Source organism: Anneissia japonica, unplaced genomic scaffold (assembly GCF_011630105.1).
Source record: "Anneissia japonica isolate Jap-2015-1 unplaced genomic scaffold, ASM1163010v1 scaffold1776_len382430_cov169, whole genome shotgun sequence".
Taxonomy (NCBI): Eukaryota; Metazoa; Echinodermata; class Crinoidea; order Comatulida; family Comatulidae; genus Anneissia; species Anneissia japonica.
In genome coordinates, this window is record NW_022713301.1 from 267,813 (window position 1) to 290,528 (window position 22,716).

Genomic DNA, 22,716 nt, shown 5'->3' on the forward strand with positions numbered 1-22,716 from the left:
ACAAAATTCACTTTTGTTAAGTATCAAATGAAATAACTTTACAACTTTACAAGTTATAAACAGTGCAAATAAACAGTAGTTAAAGCATGTGGATCAATTGTGTGTTTGAATGACATGTATGGGAAAAGGGAGGCTTACTTTACTTTAACAAACGTTCTGCTTAGAGTTACTTCAAGAAGTATGTTTTTATCAAATTAATATTGTTTTTAAAGTAAAAATAATAATTAGGAATAGATTTATTTAACTTAACTTATTTAATTGCATACTTGGTTTCTACTCCCCGCTAAATAAATTTAAGTGCCTAAAACTATACTAAAAAATGTAAACTGAGATAATATATTATATACATAGTTATGTAAATATGGCAATTATGCTAAGAATTAAAATGGCGTGTAATTGTGAGGGTAAAGTAATTATAGTAGGATCAAATGCTATTGCTAAATCCCAAAAACCTCCTAAAACACACTGTAGAAAAACAAACAATTCAATTGTGATTGACTCACTTGGTATAACAATAACAAAATTAAATATTTATAAGAACCTATTTTTTTTTTTTATAAAATGTTGATTTTTTTGGTGAAAAAATACTTGCAAATACACCACAATCCTCCAAACACACTGCGAACCGCATCCAAACCCTTGAATTACGATTGTAGAACTCTCTTTTTCTAAAAAAAAAAATAATAATTGTTTGTGGGTTTTACCAATACCCGGATTGAATTTCTGGAAAATTGTGATTCCGCTTCCTTAAAATTGGCCACAAATAAATTATTTTAGTATTAATAAATGCATGATTTATGTTGATTTATTGATTATTTTGTTGCTATTTTTAACATTTAAATGGAAAAAAAAAATAAAAAATTCTATCATTGAATATGTAATTTCTGCAAAAATTAAAATGTAAATGGCAATTTATTTGATGTTAGATTCCTTTTAAAAAGTAAATTATTTCAGTTAAAAAAAAACACATATAATGATTTTTAAAAAATAAGTTTAATACAGAATTTTATTATTGGGGCCATTTTTTAACCTACCTGTCATTTGGGGCCATTTTTACCGGGGCCATTTTTCCAGGGTCATTTTTTCCTGGGCCATTTTTTTTCGGGGTCATTCTTACCGTACACCGGTAGCGGAGAACGGACGATGTAAACACATTTAACCCGAAAAATACCAGCCCGCGGACAGCGTGCCTCCCGCTGTGCCAGTAGCTTGGTCGAAAATGTTGATCATAAGATCCATATGCGGCCACTGCATACAACCTCGTATTTAGAGTTAAACAAATTGCAAACACCGCTTTTTTATTTTAAAGAAATACAGATGCAGAGTAAATGAAATTCCAGAAATCACACTTTTAAAATGCAAATATCTGAAATAGCAAATCAGGGAGTGAGACTTATCATGGACACCGCTGGTCGAACAGAGTTGTTTTCTTTTTAACTACTTACGATACGATTTACGATTTATTGGGTTGACTTTCAGATCTGTGGCACCTATCACTTTGATGGTGCACCCATTAACAATATAAAATATAAACAAAGGAAAGCAAAAGACAGTTCAAAAACAACAAACGGAAAAATAACATTAAAAAAAACAAAACCAAGTAATTTACAGTACAATTTTACCCTTATTTGCATATCTAACAAATTGTTACTATAATTTAGTAAGTAAACTGAATGAAACACACAGAGCTGCACAAAAACCTGTACTTAGTAGTCGTGTGAAATTACCGGAACGTCGATTATTAAATTATTTTATTTATTTCTTCTATATTTTTTCTACGGACCAGGGCAGAATAAATTGTACAAATGATGATAATGAATGGTTTGAAAGAGCTTGTAAGAAATCAACTTTAAATGAATATCTCAGATATAAAAACAAACCTTTTTTTTTAAACATATCTATATGATAAAACTGACTTCAAAGGAATCTGCCTTAAGTTTAAAGCAAGGTCTAATTGTTTAGCTTTAGAAGGTAGGAAAAGTACATGGTATAATGGGTGCACAGGTTTTTGCAAATTATGTAACTGTAACTCTGTGGGAAAATATACACATGTGAAAAAATCCCAAAATTGTCATTAAACAATATTGAATGACCGACATAGTCAGTAGGTTCACCAGAAAACCTAAATATCTGTTGGTCCACGGTTGCTTAGAGAAACACAATAAAGAGAACTCAAAAAATAACTTATCATCCATTTGTAATGTGTGAATGCATATTTCACCGTACATGGGTAGAAAAATTAAAAGAAAATGGGTAAAGTGTAAAAAAGAACACAACAGGGAAAAATGTTTGATTTAATATGCCTTAAAAATGACAGGCGTAATGATCTAAATGATATTAACGATACTGATTCGTGCTATCTATCAGTGAAATGTAGGCATAATAAACATATATTTGTTCAGTGCATGGAGGGAGAGGAGTGAAAGAGACATCGCCTACTCCATTGCAAAAAGTAAACATGAAGTAGAGGAGGCCTCATAATACAGAGAAGCACTCAGGAAGAGATTCCTCAAATGAACGGTTTTGACAGGAAGCATGCATTATTTGGAATGTAAACAAAATATAATTTCTGAGGAGATTATTATGAGGCCGAAATATGTAAAGAGATGCTAATTGGACAAAAATCATGGACAGATAAGGTTTCCGCATTAAATTTAATACAAATGAAACATAAACTTTACCTACCCTATGAAGGTTACATGTATTTCAAAGATGATAGAGGAGGTTGTCAACAAAAACACATGAAAATATGTATAAAATAGTACCGGTATATGTATAACGTGAACTGTATATGATTATATATAGGCTCTAAAAAGAGAAACAATAATTGGCCATGAAAATATATTAAAGGTAGGATGAGTAATGGATTTTTTAACCAGCAATTATAACATTTACAGTATATAATAAAAGAAATATAAATTATGTAGAGAAGAATGGTAGAGGTCACGCATATTTTAAAAAGTTAATTGACATTTAACTTAAACAGGAGGCTCTTGTAAGTAATTCTGGAACACTTTTAAAGAGTTAAAGCACACACATGTTGGTGATGCTATTAAAGACAATCTGACTTCAATATTGAGAATCATTGCAGAAAGAGAACGTCTAATCAAGTGACAGAGATTATGAATACGTAATGACAACCACTCTCACCGATTTTGACTAAAATGTCATGAGAACATTACAACAAAATAGTAACTATCTTCACAACATTTAATTCATTACCGATGATGTTAACTTTGGGATCGGGAACGGTAAAAATAATAATGCACCTGGTATATAGACGGAATACTAATAAAGTCATCTTCAGAAAATTATTTTATATTGTTTTTTCTAGTTGAATTTCACGCCATATTGAAGAAAAACACCGTATGGATATCGGGAGAGGTATAGGGAAAACTGGACCCTACGTAGATCATACTTTAAAAGATATAGGCAGACAAAGATAGGCCTACGTAGAAATTTAAGTTTAGGTTTTCAGACTATGTCGCGTGATAGAATTCTATTTACGGGATTTTATGTAACTTAAAAAAAAATATTAAAAGTATGATTAGTAATCCGGAAGCCAGCTGTTAGAAAATGAGCGTTATGTTTAGTTGGATTATTTGGAGTCACTAAAACCGTTTACTTACTGAAGATTCTGTATAGGCCTACTTAGGCCTGGTCAAGCATCGGGTCTAAAAATAACTGAGGATTTCAAAGCAACCTACAGCTCAGTTTTGAACAATGTGGATTCAAAAGAGGACAAAAATACTGAAAATTATATCTTAATTCATAATAACTATGAAATCGATTTTAAGTCCATCTTTCAAACGAACCTCACATCTGTCCAATCAGAACAGTGCCAGGAATACGCGCTTGTCCCACAAACACGTGTGTTGTTTCACAATGCAACGTCATTGCAAACAACAGTCAGGCACACGTAGATGCCTTTTGGTAATCGTTATTTTACTGTGTTATGTGCATTATAATTTGTAGTTGAGACTATACCTGAAATAAATATGTTTGAAAAGTATAAAAGGGATATTATAATATATTCAAATAACAATAACCAAAAATATTAATTATAAGAATTTGAAATAACTTACTTACAAGCAAAATCTAATAAGCCTCCAGTAATCCACAAAATATTCCATCTGATACTAGAATATTATTAGACTATTGTTTTGAAAATTTTAGTATTTCAGTGTTTAATGTTTTAGTGTTATGTCAAAAATCCAAATAACACTCTTTTTATCTATGTACGTAACAAGAGCTCTTTCAAGATTGTAGACCTACATGATATTATTAGCAATTACATAAATCATTTCATCCATTACCCTTTTTCGAATTTTTATCAACTGTCTCGTTTTAGGGAACTGCCATTCTTTATACAAATACATAAATTTTGTTTTTGTGCATGTATTTCCAGAAGGTGAATCTTACTAACTTACTGTATTACATACTTCCTACTTCTGCTTCATATAATTACCATACTGTATCCTCTTACTTTACTGTTTTATCATTTTTTGTTATTTTTCCCCCATTTTATCCTCTCATTTTATTGAGTTTATCTTTCTGTATATATATATATATATATATATATATATATATATATATGTATATATATATACAGTATATATATGCATATATNNGTATATATATGTATATATGTATATATATATATACTGTACGGTATATACATATAATATAATATAATATAATATAATATAATATAATATAATATAATATAATATAATATAATTCAAATACGTAAGATGTTGACTTTAGAAACACTAAAATTTATTTGGCGAATATTTCGGCTACTCCCGTAGTCTATGTCAACGCTTGACATAAAATGAACATATTGAGAAATTATCTTGGTAATATACAATTTGAGAAACAATACGGTAATTAAGTCAAAGCAATGGATTTTAAAACTCAAAACACACACTCACGGCCTCAATAAGGACTTGGGATTCATCAGTGAATTTTCCTTCTGCCGCTAAATATTCTTCTCTTAGTTTTCGGTCACTTTTAATTATAATTTTATTACTATTTATTCTGGTTTTATTATTATTATTATTCTGTTAGGCCTATTCATTATATATGATTGTTGGTATTTTCACTCTAGCTTATAAGATGTGTATAAGAGACAGAATTTATAGTGGCCCCTTACATTTCAATCCTCAAAAAACCCATATATAGCCCATAATGTAAACCTAAGGGGCAAAAATATATTCGTTAAAGGGCCCATAAATTAATTTGGGTCAACTTTATCGGGCCCATATGGATTTAGGGATTTAGGTTGCACCGGCAGCTCTTTCCCATATGGGCCTAAATTTTTGAGGTTTTTCCCATTTGCCTTTCAAACTTGCTATTGTTTTCTTCTAAGTGTATTGACTTTAACATAGACTTATACTGTTATTTCCCACAGTTTTTTTTTTAATCTTTGATCTTTTGTCCTTTCACACTGTTTACTAAGAGTGCTCTATTTCGGCATACCAGTAGAATGCTTTGTACACCGTTTTTGGTTGTTGTAGGACCGCCCTCATTATCTCAGTTGTAATTTATAGTTGTTTTTTTCCCCCAATTGTACAGTCTCCTGAAAAGTTCACCGTGTGGACGAAAGCTAGAGAATAAATTCTATATTGTTAGTCTCAAAAGTGCTGCTGTCATTTACTTTATATTGTTCTATAACAGACTAACGCGGCTACACTTTTTTATGTATTTAAATATACGGTAGTTGCCTTTGCCAGAGTATATTTTGGAAATATATCGGAGCGCCTAAAAGGGAAGTTCTAAAGCTCTCTACATAATGTGAATTACTAAATGTAATTAAATATCAATAATATACTGTTGATTTTGATCATAGGTGGTTTATTTTTCTTTATATTAGAAACACAGAAAGTTTGTATTTATATATGAAATTTATTATCGTCAGGAAACAATATTTGAAATAAATATTAAAGAATGTTAATACCCATTATACATCAATTAAAAGGTTGGCAGACATTTGGTAACCCGGTCGTTTCGTAACTCTGCCACGGACATTTCGTAACCATAGACATTGCCGGTTACGACATAGTTTTGATCACTTCTTAATTATTTATTTTAGGCAAAACATTAAATATACATTATAACGTACGCCATAGGAACGCCTATATGTTTTCAGGTTAAACCTACAAAAAAAGTATTTTTTTATATCTTTTGCCTCTCCAAAATTATGGAACCTTTTTCCACCTATACTTCGATCAACTTTTGATATTGATGCATTCAAGGACCTCCTTAAGAATAATCCCTTTAATCAATAATTCTTACCGTATATCTTTAAGCGCCTGTGACGAGTATTTTTTTTCTTAAGGCGCTATACAAATTCTTCAATTTATTATTATTACCCCTATCGATCCCAGTCCAGTGGCGTATCTTGGAATCTTGAAATACAGTAGGAGGGGGAGGGAGATGATGGGGACACGAAGGGGAAGTTGGGGTGGGGGAGGGGATTAATGATTAAGTGAGCGGTGCCAGCTCACAAATAAGGTGATTTGATCTAATTATGTAATTATGTAAATTAGTCCGTTTAATAATTAAAATGTATACTGTATAAATCTTCATATTAAAATTTAGAATTAAATCATCCTTTACGTAAAATAATTATATTTTTCTATATATTAAAATTACTTATTATGTATTTAAATATTATAATATTTCGTTTAATTATTGTAAAAAATCCAAAAATATTTCTTCTTGTTATTTCTGATTGTTAGATTTATATTCATTTTATGGACCATTTGTTAGAACATAGTTTTTATGAAAATGTTATCCATGTAAAATATGTTTATAAATAAATAAAAATAAATATATTTGTTTCTACACAACTTCAATGTGGATGGGGAGTGCGACTGGGCTCAAGGTTGTTTTTAGAGGCCGTACCATTTAATCGACAAAAATTTAATCAACCTTCACCGATCCCTCTTCACCATTATTATGGTGATTAATATGCTTACCCACTCCCTTTCAAATTCTAGCTGCCTTGTATGTTTGAAGATGACCTCAAGATTTTTAAATTTTTTTTAAATTACTGTACTAAGGACTTCAAGCAAACCACGACACATGTTTTTTTTTTCTGCTGATCTCTCTAAAGTCCTAGAAATACAAAGTCTTGTCTTGCTCTCGTAAGTTGTTTTCCTTATTCTATTCAAGGTTTTGATTTGCAAAATTCAACAGTAACGGAAGTTCAATTCGATAACAGAATTGAAGCGATATGAAACTATATAATACTTGTATGCAGCTTAAACTATGATGGGTGCGTAAAGTGCAATAAATAAGCAATTCCAAAAATGAGACTTAAAAATTATAAAAAATTATTTTATAATTAAAATATTAATTTCAAAAAGTTAAAAATCTTTGATGGACAGTTTTTCAAAGTCATATTTTTAGGTTTAAAGTTAAAATGATTGTTGAAAAAATTGCCAATATTCTGAATTAATAAATAATACAAGTTTGAAACCCCTTCGAGAGAAACATGAACTACGTTCAATGGAACGAAGTTGACTTGATTCAAGCACGAGAAGAAATATGTAAACTAAAAAAAAGAACAGCATCCAGAATTGAACAGACAATTAGCTCTTTTGTACAAAAACATTAAATTCAACATGCTTTCCCAATCTACGGGGTTTAACACCATAACATAGGAAATTCTAAAGAAATCTAACAAATGTGTTTAGGACTCGTTGAAACTTAGTGACATGACTATCAGAAATGGGATTAAAAACTTTTGAGAGAAGTTTATTTTCTAGCGAGCTTGGTGTCTTTATCGACCATTACCTTTATTTTTTACGACCATGGTAGGATATGATATATGCCAATATGTTTGGACCTCAAGTTATTTCCATCCTTTGATTTTTGTTCATTTATTTTATATACTTTCCCAAGCACTTAGAATAAAACGAACCCACAGTCAGTTGGCATTCTAATGTCCACACTCAGATAGCAAGACAGGACTTACAGTTCCTTCCACAAATTAACTTAAGAGTTTAAATTTAACCATGACCTCCTTAACATTAAAGTTCTTGTCAATAATTTTAATGTTAAATACTGTATATCTGTTATGTATTTGTACAGGCCTATTTGTTGTCGAGGTTCTTGCTCTTTAAAAATAATAGTTTTCATTGTCACGTTTCTATCTAAGTGTACGTGCCAGTAATGAATTACTTTTTATTTGTTTATTTATTTAATTATTAATATGATCTTGTATTGTTGAGAAATATGGACCAATTTTCAATTTAAGTGGACTCATTTATGTGGACCCATTAGAAAAATTATGTGGGACTGTCACAACAGTTTTACATCCACATTCTTCCTTCCACTGTTATATTAAATCACCCCTGGTAATACAATGGAATATTCGAGCACCAAAATTTAAGCATCCGCCAGTCGATTACTTCTAAGGTCATGTTTTGTTTGGATATATAGACATGATGTGCAATCCAGCAGCTTTTTATTGCCAAGTGTAGCCAACTGACTTGTTAAACTACCCTTCAGCTTCAGAGCAACTGAGCCTCACCTCCCACCTCCCACCCTAATCATGAGGTGGTCTTTGCTTTCTCTAGCATTGGTAGGCGTTGCTGCATTGGCTTACGTGATGTACACCCCTGCCCCTGAAGGCATCACTGAGCCCTGGAAATACAGTGCATTTTGCGGCATGCTAAAGACGTGTCAGATTATTGTAAGTGGACCTACTAGTAGTACTAGTGCATCGATTCTTACTTAAGAAGATACTTAAATCTTGAAGAATTACACTCTAGTCGCTAGGCCTATATCTGAATTGCATATTTTATATTTAAAAAAGTACGGTAGTGATACAAAAATATTGGAATACTTTCCACATAGACTCGTATAAGAGACAATACTTTACCCAATCCTTTTCATGCACTGATGCACATAAAACGTCTACTTGGGACCGAGTGCCACCGAGAGAGAGGGTAAGATGGGGATTTGAGGTGGGGGGCCGGAAGACCAGGGGATATAGAAATTGCAGGTTTCATTATCTTTTTCAATAATAATAATAATGGTAAGGCCCATATACAATACAATTTTTACAATCTTTCTTTCATTATAGTTTATACTATGTATGCCCAGTTTAAACTTTCACAAGAAAATTGTAATATGCACATTACTATCATGGGCCCTCAATTACAGTTACAGTTTCCCCTTTTGGTGCGGCTCTGCAAGGGCCGGTCTTGTGTACCATGCCAGAGTTCATTCTAGATTTTTCTGTTTTCCCCTCATGTTGCACATCATATTAAGGTTCGAAAAATAAATTATTATTTGAAAATTATTTTTCTCCCCCGACCAGGGCGCCACCACTCCATTAGTCCAAGTGTGTTGAACCCCTATTATTGTCACTATTAGTAATCTTCCAAGACCACCTGTCATAATGCTTTTAATGTTTTTTTTTGTTTTTTTTTTTGTATTTGCATTATAAAATTCCTAACACTATTTTTTTTTTCTATGTAGTGTACTCCAAAAATAGAATTTACCCCATTATCAATAGTCATCTGATCGCTGTTTTTTTTTTTTTTTCAACAAAAAATTGCATTGGCCCAGCTAGTTTCAAAAAAGACATGTTCATTTGGAAAAGAACATTAGTGTGCCTGCTTGATTGATTACAAACTGGGAAAATTTACTCAAAACTTGGATTGTAAAATGTTTACATGATGTTGACTTGTGTTGGTCAGATGAATTGTTGAAAAAAAACCCCAGTTTTTTTACCTTCCTATTGTATTGCATGAGTGCAAGTTAAAATTGTATTTTTTGTAGTCATCTACTGTATTTGAATAGACTCTAGTTTTTGATTTTACTGTAATATATTTAAGGAGTTTTGTAATAAAAATGCTATCAGTGGGCCTTTTGTCTGGGAGTATACAGTAGACAACTCACTTCTTTGTGGGTAATACCTACTTGATTTTAAATAGTATGGTTTCCCCTTCTTGGGGGCCTCACTCTTCAATATTTCTAGACAGGTAGGTGCCGCATTTACGGGGGTATTTTTAAGAACTTGGTAGCACAAGCTAGGATTATGGAAGCGTTTCAGCATGTATAGGGTATATTTGCGAGGACTTGGTAGCACAAGTGTGGGAAATATCAGGTAAATTTGGTAGTTAAAGTCCCTACCACGTCCCGTATCAAAGTCACATAATTTTTCACATGATGTTAGCAAAGATTGTTTGCTAACCTCCGTGCTAAACCTACCGTTGATACATAGCCATGAACAGTAGGGATCGCGAACAGACAGAACCGCGGTCTTATTCGCCATCGGTTTAATTTGGTAGGTTACATGGCCGTAATAGTAGTTGAACCGACACCCGATTTTGGTAAATGGCAGTTCAAGGCCCTAATAATTTACTGTAAAATAGGTAGCGCAAGTGTCTCATGTCTTGGAGTGGATGCTGCACACCACCGTGGTTAGTATACAAGTGACACCCCACCCCCCGGGATTTCCCTTAGTTTGATCGGCATTCTCTTATAAGCAGTACTGTATATATTTAATATTTATTTAATACAGTTTAATAATAATAATTCTGGATTTATATAGCGCCTCAGGTTGTTACAACCTTGAGGCGCTTAACAACAACATAGAGAAGAAAATAAACTATAAACTAATGTACAAATTTTTTGGGGGGGGGGGGTTTAGTTTAGTTTTTAAATTAATTTGATGATTATTAAAAATTTTTACAATAGTTTGGTAATTTTAACAATTTATTCAACTCGACCCACACAGCAATTCTTAGAGGTTCTTTCATAGCGTGTAACTTTCCTTTCCATCCCAAACCCTTTCAATTTCCTTTCCCTTTTGTTTCTATATCATTCCTATTTCATTGTATGTTCCCAAATATACTAAAATAGTTCTACCTCCTTATTCTTATGCCCTGTTTAGATTATCAAATTTTCTTTGATAAAAAAACTGTTGTATGCCCATATTTTGTCATGACGTGCCTATATATGTTCATGATGTGATCAGCCGTCCCAAAGCAAAACAACGTAACTGACATTTTTGTCAATTTTGAGAAAATATCATTTGGGAGTATATTAAACAAGTCTGAATTATCTGTGAAAATTTCAGGTCTCAACAATGAGCCATTTCTGAGATAGTACCACCTTTTTTTAAGCGCAAAATTTAAAATCTAGTGATTGGCAAAACAACGCATCTACAATGAAGATACGTTGTTTTGCCTCGGAATGGTATTCAAAAATTGTTTTGAGTTGATGGAGTTTGGCAAGGCGAAATGAACTGGATGTTGGTGTTTCCATCAATAATCTTAAGAGCGACATATGAACAAGCTAAATACAGCATATGATTTCCCCCAAACGTGATAAATTCCAAAAATAGGTTCCATTTGCAACAACACAGATTCTGACATGTTTCTGAGGCAAAACAACGTACCTGTGAATACCGCTAATAACTTTGCAATAAAAAAAGGGTTGTAATTAAAATTTTACATATAATCACAATATACATACAGTGTAGATATACAATTCTGCAAAATTTCAAAAGGGTACGACAATTTATTACCATGTTGCAAAAATGCAAACTTTAACTCAAAAATTTTTCTTCAAAAGTGAAAATTTCAAGTTACGTTGTTTTGCCACGGAATGGCAGTGATGTCATCATGACCATATTTAGGCATGTCACATGTTTTTGTCAAAACAAATTTGGTTGCCTGGACAGAGCTGAAGAACTATGTTTAGAACCTCCTTTTCCCAATTAGGCGAAAGTGCTTGCATATTTTGATGATGGGAACTATTGGAAGCATTATCGACATGTGCGTCATTGGCTAAGGCCAGCAACTCCATCTGAAATTCCTGGATCAAACATTAGATCACGTGTGACGACATTTGATGGGATAAAAGTACGGCTTTACGAGCCAATAAAAAAACAGCAAGGATTATCGCCTGCTCTTGTTTTCATTCACGGTGGTGGATTTGTCATTGGTAGCACAGGTAAGCTACTCAACTATTTTCACAGGCACTCTGGTAGTGCCATAAATTCCCCTACAGTGTACAGATAGATTTTTTTATGTTACTTGCCAATTTGAATTTTATTGTTCAACTTTTATTTTGATGTTGATTTTTAATATGCTGTTTGAGATTTTAGCTTCGCCAGCTGTTTCAGATTTTAGCTTCGTCAGAATTTTAGCTTTCCATAATTTTAACTTTGTCTTTTATATTGTAAATTTTTATTCATGTCTATTTTATTGTAACACATTTGAACATACTGTACTTTAATGAAATATGCGCAATATAAATAAATGAATTATTATTTATTATTTTTATTTCGTAAAGACCATGATAAAAGATCCACTAGTCCCAAATGGTGCTGCCACTGATCTTGATTAAAGTATATTATCATTTTACGAAATCAATTCATCATTTAAAAAATTTGTATGGTTTTCCCCCTCCTACAATTTTATCTTCTACAGTGTAGTAAAGAACTACTGTACAACGAATGTTGTTGAAATAAGAACAACAAAGAAAAACAAAAACAACAAACATTGTAGGACCAAACACTGTAGACTTTAATTGCAAAGTGAAATGTAGTTTATTTATTTTCATTGGACAGTTGAATTGTTGATTATGAATGTTAGCATTACATATTGTTATTATTATATATTAACTTAGAGACATATGACTCAGTAACACGCAAGATAGCTGAAGGTTTGGATATGGTCGTAGCCTCAATTGAGTAAGTATCATAGACCTTCCTTTGAACAGTAGTAGACATATTCGCCATTTGACTGGTTATGGCTGTGTTCAGACACGAGTTATGCTAGAGTAATGGTAATCAAATTGTGTTAACTTGTACGCAGGTATAGTGAACAGAGTATTAATGTGCAATCACTGGTGTACGATATATCTGACGGAACCTAAAATAGTGTACACCAACAAGGAACAACAGTTTTGCTGCAATGAATTTGAACCCTTACAAAATGCTATATATTGTTCGAATGTTAGTACAGCTGGATATAAAGAGGAGCATATAATATAAATCAGGATATCTGTTAACATCATCAAAGAAAGTTAAATACAGTGTTTGAATAAAGGACGTGATGATATATTGTGTAGCATTGCTCTCAACAAATGTTGTCTTAAACATTTTAACATAATGCATATATGACAAAGTTCACATAAAGCTATTTTACTGTTTTCTGTTTAGTTACCGTCTTGCACCTGAATTTAAGATCCCAACTCAACATGAAGATAATCTAAAAGCAATCAGTTGGTTCATGCAAAATGCCGAGCAATTTGGCATTGATTCTAATCATATCGGCGTTGCTGGAGATAGTGCAGGTGGTTTAATGACCGCATACATTTCCCAGGTTATCCATGATGATGAATCACTTCCGGATATCAAATTCCAAGGATTAATTTACCCATTCACACAGGGGCTGGACTTTTACACGCCCTCATACCAGAAGTATGCAAAATTTCTTGGAGAAAAAGGTGTATTACCACGATCTACTGTAATCCACATGGTATCGTCGGCCATAAAAAACGATGGCGATTTGAGCAATGCCAGCATGTTGAATATGCATACGTCTGCGGAATTCAAAACAAGGGTGCGAAAGTTAGTGAACCACGATGATATACCGGTAGAAATGAAAGATGAGGCTTATTACATGCCACCTGCTGATGTTGGAGATGGTGATGCGCAGGTGTGGGAAAAATACCGGTCCATTTTCCTTAATCGTGCCGTCTCTCCATTGCTGCGAGATAACATGACTGGTCTTCCTCCTGCCTATATTGTAACCTGTGGTTTTGATAATCTTAGAGATGACGGAATCCTTTATGCAAAGAAACTAGAACGAGCTGGGGTTGAGACTATTCTCGTGAACTACGATGGTGGGTTTCATGGCATGTTATGGGAAGGTAGATTTTTTGAGTTCCAATTAGCAAAAGAAGCTCTCCAGAAATTTATAATACTGTACATGCAAAACATTCTCTACTACGTGCCTAAAAACAAATTGAAAGTAAAGAACGAAATAATAGATTTTCAGTACACAATGGTCAAAATATTTATTTGTTTCATTGAAACATTAAATAAAAATTACATACATCTAGAATTATTATTTAGTAAAGTACTATTAAATTCTTATATAATTATAAAAAAAAAAAACCAAAATAATTCTCAATTTCTGGTAAGTCTTATATTATGATAAAATAAAAATAAAATATACTGATCTGTAAAATTCTTTAAAATAATTTTGACAAATTATACAGTATTAATATCAGTAAAATTGCCTGTGATTTACATTTGTATTTATTTGTTGTCTTTTATATACTATAACTTCAATACAGTAGGTCACCTGCAATTATAATATACTGGTTTGAAGTTCTAAGATATACTGACCCATAAAATTTGTCTAAAAAATGTTCATTGTAATAATTATGCTAAGTTATATTTAAACTACCACTAAACTATTTATTATCAGTAAAAATTTCTCTCATTAGAAATGTATTTATCTGTCTTCCATAATTGACTTCAAATAAAACTTCAATAGGTCATCAACTTGTTAGTTAAGTGTATATTGGATAAAATATTTAATGTGAACTTATCTTGAGCAGAAACAATTTGATAAGTTGTTTCCCAGCTGAGCTTTTGATTTGCGTGGTGATGCGTATATGATTAGAGTTTTAATTATCAGATATCAGCAAAACAATTGTGCTTATACATTATTTTGCATGTTTCATTGTTATTGCACAAATTTCATGTATTTCATATGATCGATCAATAAATCTGAATCCGAATATATAGAGTAACAGTAAATATTTATTGCCTAACATGGATTTTGAATACATTATAGTGAATCAAGCCAAGGATTGACTATCGTGTTGTCTTATGTTGCCACCAAGAAAGCCAGGCTTCATGTCTATTTAAATAATTTCATTTGGCTTCTCTGACATATTTTCTTGCATACTATAAGCCAAGAGTAACTTATTTCTTACAACTACAGTTTCACTGATCTTCCGGTGAATCGGTGAATGACCTAACCTGAGTTAGTTCATTCCGTCATCGTCTGATGTGATCCAATAACGTGACTTTTTTGTTTGCTCAAGTTTTAATGCAATCCTTCTTCTGTATTTTTTTAAAATTTAATTTAATTTGTTGTAAACGTTACAAATTTTACTTATTTCAGTATTATTTTTAAAAAAAATATATACTACAGTAGATTTTTTACTTAAATTATTTATTATTTATTTTATTGTTAAATGTAGGAACATCACACCAATTTATAAATGCCCACTTAATCACTGCCAATTGTGTTAACAGTATTCTTAATATAAGAATATTAATAAATTAGAACAATATTAATAATATATTGGTTCTATTTATTGTAGACATAAACATCAGTATCATATAGTATTGCAACTATGAATGAGCACCTTACATATTATTATCCTAGGAACTCACTTTCCTTAATTGATAGTGAGAAGGGCATATTAAAGCAACATGGACAATGTGGAAATCACCCTGATTTCTTGCACAGTAACAATTCTGACAACTTTAGGCACACTTAAATATAATTTAGATGCTTTGCTAATACAAGTATTAAGATAGTATCAAGTTTTCTGTACAGTTGGGGTGCAGTCTGGGAGGGGGATGAGATGAAGGGTCACAGGAACAGTCAATCATTTTGTTGGTAACCACTGCCTTCAAAAAGTATTTTTACGGACAGTTCAATTTCCTGGTATTTAGAGATGCTTATTATAATTTTCTTACCTCTGCCCAAAACATAGTGACTGAGGTTGGTGTGGGCCCTCGGTTGAAGACCGACCCCTCATCCTGAAATGTCTGGCACCACCAGTGCTTCTACGTAAAATATGCATGATTTTCCTATAATTATGTAGGCGAGTTGAAGTAATATCAAACCTATACAGAAGGAATATAGACAAATCACAGGTATTCCTCACTTGAAACTTGATACTGTAGGCAGATCTTAACACCTAATTGGACATTTTAATGTAATTAAAATTTTTAACAATTTACTAGACCTGATGATTTCAAACTACTGTTTCCATGGCTGCAAAATATATGGTGCCACCAACAATTAAGATGAAAGCGTTTCTGTCGTTGGGGATAATTTGTAGATCGCGCCTAATTATGAAGGCGAGTTGAAGTAATATCAAACCTATACAGAAGGAATATAGACAAATCACAGGTATTCCTCACTTGAAACTTGATACTGTAGGCAGATCTTAACACCTAATTGGACATTTTAATGTAATTAAAATTTTTAACAATTTACTAGACCTGATGATTTCAAACTACTGTTTCCATGGCTGCAAAATATATGGTGCCACCAACAATTAAGATGAAAGCATACTGGAAGTAAAAATCTGCTTCAAAATCTGAGGGATATTTTTGGTATCCAGACAAACAAAGGCTCTGCCTGCAGGCAAATTTTTGACCAATCTGAAAAATCAAATAAAATGGGAACAAAATGGGAATAAAGAGTACTTGTTTGAAAATTATATGAAACAAAGATGACCGACTCAGTATAGAAATTGTGAAAACCAACCTATCGGCCTGGTCACCAAGTGATCCAATAAAGATGGCATATGCATTAACATCATCATTACTATTGAGAACTCGAGCAAAATGACTTGGGGAAATTCCATATCGGTCAAAGTTTGCGTCACTTAAAACGATGACAAAGTACTCGTCTGCTTCAGTTTTTGTGACGTCATTTATCGCAAACTGCGTCGCCTCAACTGTGTAGTCGCCACTCATACAGAATTGAGAGTGAGCATACATAGTCTGGGAAAAACAACAAAAAAGAAAACACAAAACTATTAGGGAAATTTGGACATAATATATCATTGCTTACAGACTTCAAAAATCCTGGGGATGATGGGGAACCCATGACCCTAGCTGGCACCACCACTGCACTTATAGTGCTTTGGGTACAAATTCCAAAAGAAACCATACATTTTGCTTAAAAATATTATTTAACATCTTATTAATAACATGCAGTAATAAAGCTAAATATACAGTAACTATATCATACCTTAATCACTTTTAGCCTCTCTTTGTTATTTACAGGACTTTTGTCACCTTTTACAAATGAGATGTTGTAATTTTCGCCTGAGTGTCCAACAATGTCATACTGAGGAGAAATATATTACATCAGATTTAAATTGACCTGGCAAAATATAACGATATTCTTTCAGTATTTACCTGTTCACAGCTAAGATTGCCACAAATTGTTGGAATGTCTTCAGATTCTCATTACCACTGATCAGTGACGTATCTATGAATAGCTATCTTAAAATGGGGGGGGGGGAGGCAGGGTGCAAGAGGTAGGGTGCAAAGATGATGTGGGGTGGGGCCTCGATGATTAAGTGAGGGTGAACTAGCTCACAAAATAAGGTGATATGAGGTGAATTTTTTGCTTCAAACATTTTCAATAGACGGGGCATGTGCCAAACACACCCCCTAGATACGTCACTGCCACCGATACAATACAAATATTATTGTATACGACACGCATAAATTCTAGGCATCTGATTAGTTAAGAAGCAGGCAATAGAAAGTACTATTACCCTATGGGATAGTACTTTTTTGCCCTGCCACATGATGTGCAATCTCTAGGTTGCGTTGCTATGTAATTTATAGCACACATGGATGGTAAAGGAGATGCTACCTCTACCCTTAAGGCCCTTTGATCACTTAGGCCTTAGAAGTTATTTTCATTGCTTTTTTAGGTCTCGCAAAATCTAAGTATGAGGTTTATAAAACAAATATTGACTGCTCTAGAATCTGGTGAAATGGTGAAATCTATAGCCCCTTGGTGATGTGGCAACTGTAGCCTATCTCAAGGCTTCGGCCCTCGGGACATAGGCTACGGTCTCCACATCAACTTGGGGCAATAGATTTCACTATTCTCCTAATGAGCAGTAAATATCTGTATACTATATTTTACCATTTTAGTTTATACTGTATATTTATATTTATAATACGTCACCTTAAATTTGGTGTCATATTTTTCAAATGATTCCATCACCATGACAGCAGCCTCCATGACACGTTCAAGTCGCTGGTCCACACCATTGAACCGGTACATGCTGCCACTGACATCAACAACTAATCGCAACCGCTTAGGCAGGACTTGCGGTGCACCCGGCTGCAGATGCAAAAGGACATGGAAGACTTTTTTTTTAAATGGTATTAATTTTAACACAAGCTATATAAATCAAAACATTATGTAAATGAAGCTATGCAGCATCAACCAATCATGATGTACAATTGCAAAAGGAGTAATTGAAGATGAATGCTGACCTAAAATTGTTGTAATATTTTAAAAATTTCTTAAACGGATGTTCTTATAGATTAATTGAAAAAAATTTTCAGGAATTACACCACATACCTCAGGTTCTTTTTCTTTGCGTCGTTTATAAATGGTTTTCTCGCCGGTCAAACCTTCAATAAGTTTTCCATCATCAAGATCACCTGATGTTTGATGCTTCAACCACTGACGTTCCTTGTTCTTGGCCTGCAGTAAGAAAATGTGTTTTCAGGCAAGTGATAATGTGCCAAATGGTTTTCTGGCATTGCAATGCTTCTCAGTTTTGTTTACTTTTTGTGGGGAGGGGGTCCCCCATAGGCTAGGTTACTTTTAAGGATAATATAAGGTGTCATTTTCCATATCAGTTTTAAACTATAAAATACACTTTTCTGTGACCCTCTTTACCTTAAAATATGATTGTATCATTTAAAATTATTTTTTTTTAAGAATGAGTACTGCACATCCCTGCTTTTCAATTTTTTTTCAACTTGGTGTCTATTTTTAAGTCACTCAAAATGTTGTGGTCCCATAGGTGCCTGGTTTGGAGATGCTTTTGGTTTGAGATTCGACCCATGACCTCAAATAACTATGGTTGGAGCTGAGCAGAATAAATTTTAAGGATTTTGCACCTCTAGATGTTTGGAAATGACAAATATTTTACAAATGCTTTGGATAAAATACCTGTAAACTTTCCAAAATGACTCTGATGGATTGAACCTGTTTCTTGACATTGGCCAGGAACTTCTCGTACATTTCTGCATCATATTCAGACATGTTGATCTCATTCAACCTGAGGAAGCAACACCAAAAGAAGCTCGGATTGGTTGTGAGCAATCATGTGATATTAATGTAGTAATACTAATGTTAAAAATAATCATTTAATTCTTTAAAATCAACAGATTTCCAATGGGATGGAACTATGATAAATCAGTGGCGGATCCAGAAATTTGAAAGGGGGGGGCCCCAGGGAGGGACTTTCACAGTACTGCTTGAGGGTCTAGACCACTTCAGACCCAGCATGGTTGGGGGTGATGTAAGAAACTGTATGATTATGCACCTCTAGTTGGCAGGAAATAGCACTCTCAGACTTAAATTTCAACATAATTTTTTTTTTCTCCATTTTTCTTATAATTTATAAATAAGGGAGACCTGGACATACTTGATTAAGCGTCACAAAAGTTGCTAGTGTGAAAACCGTTGTCACATGCTATGAAAAATGACTGCCTTTAGCAGTCTGTGTGAATAGGCTTAGACCTCAACTCACCTTTCTTTGAAAGCCTTCTCCGCCATCTCACGAGCGGCGAGAAGAACTTCAGGTGGGACCGCATCTTTTTCCGCTTGACTGACTTGTGTGACATCATGACCGGCATCCAGTCTGTATGGTCCGCCAATACCTCCAAGACCCGCAGTGTCACGACCACCTACGAATCAAGCAGAAATTAAAAAATTATCTGTGAAGATTAAACCGAAAGTATACTTAAACTCTTCTTAAATTTGATCCAGTATCACTACATATAATACTAAATCACTCTGTCTTGTGTGAATTCAATTGTATGATGAAGACAACAGTGACATATTTTTTACAGTATGAAAAAAGTATGTGTTATATTTTTTTACAGAATGTACAGAAAACAATTGAATCTGCACTTCATGAACTCTACCACCATGAATCATGAATTTTTTACCAATTACAGCAATTTTATTTTTATTTTAAACTCTGACCCAATATATCAGTAAGCTATTGAGGGTAGTATTGCACCAAGGTGACTATACTGTAATACACAAGACATCTGTTCCAATTTGAGAGGATGTTAATGGATAATGCATAAACGAAACAAAAAATAATAAAAAGAATTTCATAAATAAAGTATTTCTGGATAGTTACTCAAGAATGAGTGTTGGTAATCTATTTTTGTATAACCAGACACTGATACAAAATTACACAGTCACAAAGATGCCTACATACCTGTGCCACCTGCCCAGGTGTTACCTCCAACATGGGGCGCATTTGTTGGGTCGTCTTTACCATGCTTGGGGGAAGTAACACCCTTACCAACTTCCTTTTCATAGTTGATCTGTGGATGAAGTAACAATAAAAAGAACTATTTTGAAATCAATGAAGAATGTAATATATTATTTTATATTAAGTATATAAAAGAGAAGACAGGTTAAAAATTATATATACTTTCTGATACAGTATAACAATTTTTCAATCGAGCTATGCCCCCAGCATCAACAGTGACGACACCCTCGTTGGTTGTGCTTGCCATGACGATGTTGTTAGCGCCCCCTGAGAACCATGACACATACTGGGACACCCGAGGTGGTCTGTCAAAATTAGAATCAAATTTCTTACATTGGAATTCACAGATTAAGCAATGAACTAGGTATTTGTATTTTACTTTTTCTTATTTTAATACATGGCAATCATACACGGCATTTAGCATTTAAAAATGTTGTGGAAAAATTGGGTGGGGCGGGGTGGGGGAATTTTATCCACCTCTGTTGATTCCAACTGTTTGTAGAAAGGCACTTCCTAAGAAGCTAAGGATGTGTTCCATAGGTGTCCCAACCAGTAACTGGGGTGATGATGTAAAAGTTATAGAAGCAGTTTATTGCAATAACTGCTACATATATGGATCATTATTACTATAAGACCTCCTTTTAAATGACCCATTAAAGGCGGAAGATTCTATTATATTCAAGATTAAATTTTAGTCAGAGAAAAAGAAAATAAAAAATAAAAAAATAAAAATATGGTTCATCCAAATAAGCATACAAAAACATTTCATTCTAAGATTTATAATTATTCATGGATTCACAGAGAAGTAATTAAACATTATTGTATTTATTCTGTATACATTCCGATCAACTACCGACCCCATTAAATATGACCTGGCTATGCAAATGGCTTAATTAATAGTCCTGGTACAAAATTGATTTTTTTTTAAAGATTGTATTCATTTTTATTGACATTCATTTTTTAATTTTTTATATCAGTTATGTACCTAATAAATTCAATCAGAGAAAAGCAATGACAAACATTGTATGTGAAAGAAAAAACATTTTGTATGACGGACTTTTAATTGCCACTACTTAATCATGTAATACAAATACTGTTATTACATTTTAAAAATTTAAGTAATAGTAATATGATAAGTAATAATGATTAATTTTGTACATAACTGTTAGCAATAATTTATAAGGTATTTTTGTAATTTTACAGTATTTTTTTTATTTTTATAGAATAAGTCTTATTTATATTTTGATAGTTAAATTGTAAAACCACAAGTAATCTTCCACTTCATTACTTATTGGTAAATTGTTTATTTACTGGATGTTGTCTGTCACACCCATGGTGTTTGCATCAGGAGACTTGTAAGGATTGATATTGCCCTACTTGTGTTATTTTTCTGAATGCACAATACGTTCCCAAATACTGGGAATACTAATATCTTGCAAGTGCTTATTTGTCTATGTTTTTAAATTTATTAATTGTACAGTATCCCTGTTCAAGGTTTCTGTTTATGTATGAATGAAAAAACAATATAATATGACTATATGACTATGATCTACCTTGGAACTGGTATGTACTTGATAGTATGTCTACTAAGGTCAGCAACCTCCAGATAATTTGATACAAACTTAGTGATATCATCTGAAAAGAGATCATAAAAGAAAAGGTTAATAAATCATTTAAGGTGCTCAGTTTTTGAGGTATTTTATATGGAAATGTTGCATGTTTATCAAAAGTTACTTTGTTCACACAAAATGTGTTTATGTATAATCATTAATCTAAAATTGTCACATTATAAATGTATGATCAGTTTTATCTAATACTTTTATCACTATCATCATTACTACTATAATGGACCTTTCTGGACAGTCAATCAAACTAATAACAATTGACCAATCTAAACAATGCCAGAAATGCACACATCTTAAAAGCACAAGTGTTGCCCCACAAAAATGCACGCGTTTGCATATGTTTTTACACTGTCATTTTGTGAGACCTTAACAATATCCAAAGGAGTGGGGCTTAGCACAAAGGTCCATTACCGCACCTGCAACCAATGGAGTAATCCATACTATATGGAAGCACCAAGAAGTACTGAGTATATAAGACAACCCGCGTATAAGACAACAACCAAGTTTGACAAGATTTTTAAACAATTTTTTCTCCCTTTTATGGTCTTGATACTGCATCTACTGTAGCTGGCTAAAAATGGAGCCAATGCAAGGCTAATCCTCCAACATAATACTATTTGATGAGTTTTTATATGTCCATCAAAATCTTATTTCCTTGTATTTAAAATTGCGTTCATTCATACTAACATTTTAGTAATTCCACTGCAGTAGTAAACTTGCGTGTTACGGACAATCATAAGACGAG

The 22,716-nt window shown here is 33.0% G+C and overlaps 2 protein-coding genes across 2 annotated transcripts in view; one reads left to right on the forward strand and one right to left on the reverse strand.

Annotated features, from left to right (window-relative positions):
• The first annotated feature begins 8,400 nt into the window (after positions 1-8,400).
• LOC117108412 (arylacetamide deacetylase-like) lies at positions 8,401-14,784 on the forward strand. The gene is made up of 4 exons (XM_033250425.1): positions 8,401-8,704; positions 11,748-11,979; positions 12,658-12,721; positions 13,193-14,784. The coding sequence occupies exons 1-4, from the start codon at positions 8,564-8,566 to the stop codon at positions 14,190-14,192; spliced, it is 1,437 nt and encodes a 478-aa protein (XP_033106316.1). The 5' UTR covers positions 8,401-8,563; the 3' UTR covers positions 14,193-14,784.
• A 147-nt stretch (positions 14,785-14,931) lies between these two features.
• Positions 14,932-22,716, reverse strand: part of LOC117108410 (von Willebrand factor A domain-containing protein 8-like) — a 47,924-nt gene continuing 40,139 nt past the window's right edge. Inside the window, 10 exon segments of the mRNA XM_033250424.1 lie at positions 14,932-16,079; positions 16,339-16,450; positions 16,557-16,795; positions 17,046-17,144; positions 18,003-18,161; positions 18,405-18,530; positions 19,005-19,113; positions 19,588-19,744; positions 20,290-20,651; positions 21,900-21,981. Coding sequence (XP_033106315.1) covers positions 16,345-16,450; positions 16,557-16,795; positions 17,046-17,144; positions 18,003-18,161; positions 18,405-18,530; positions 19,005-19,113; positions 19,588-19,744; positions 20,290-20,651; positions 21,900-21,981 — 1,439 coding nt within the window. The 3' untranslated portion in view covers positions 14,932-16,079; positions 16,339-16,344.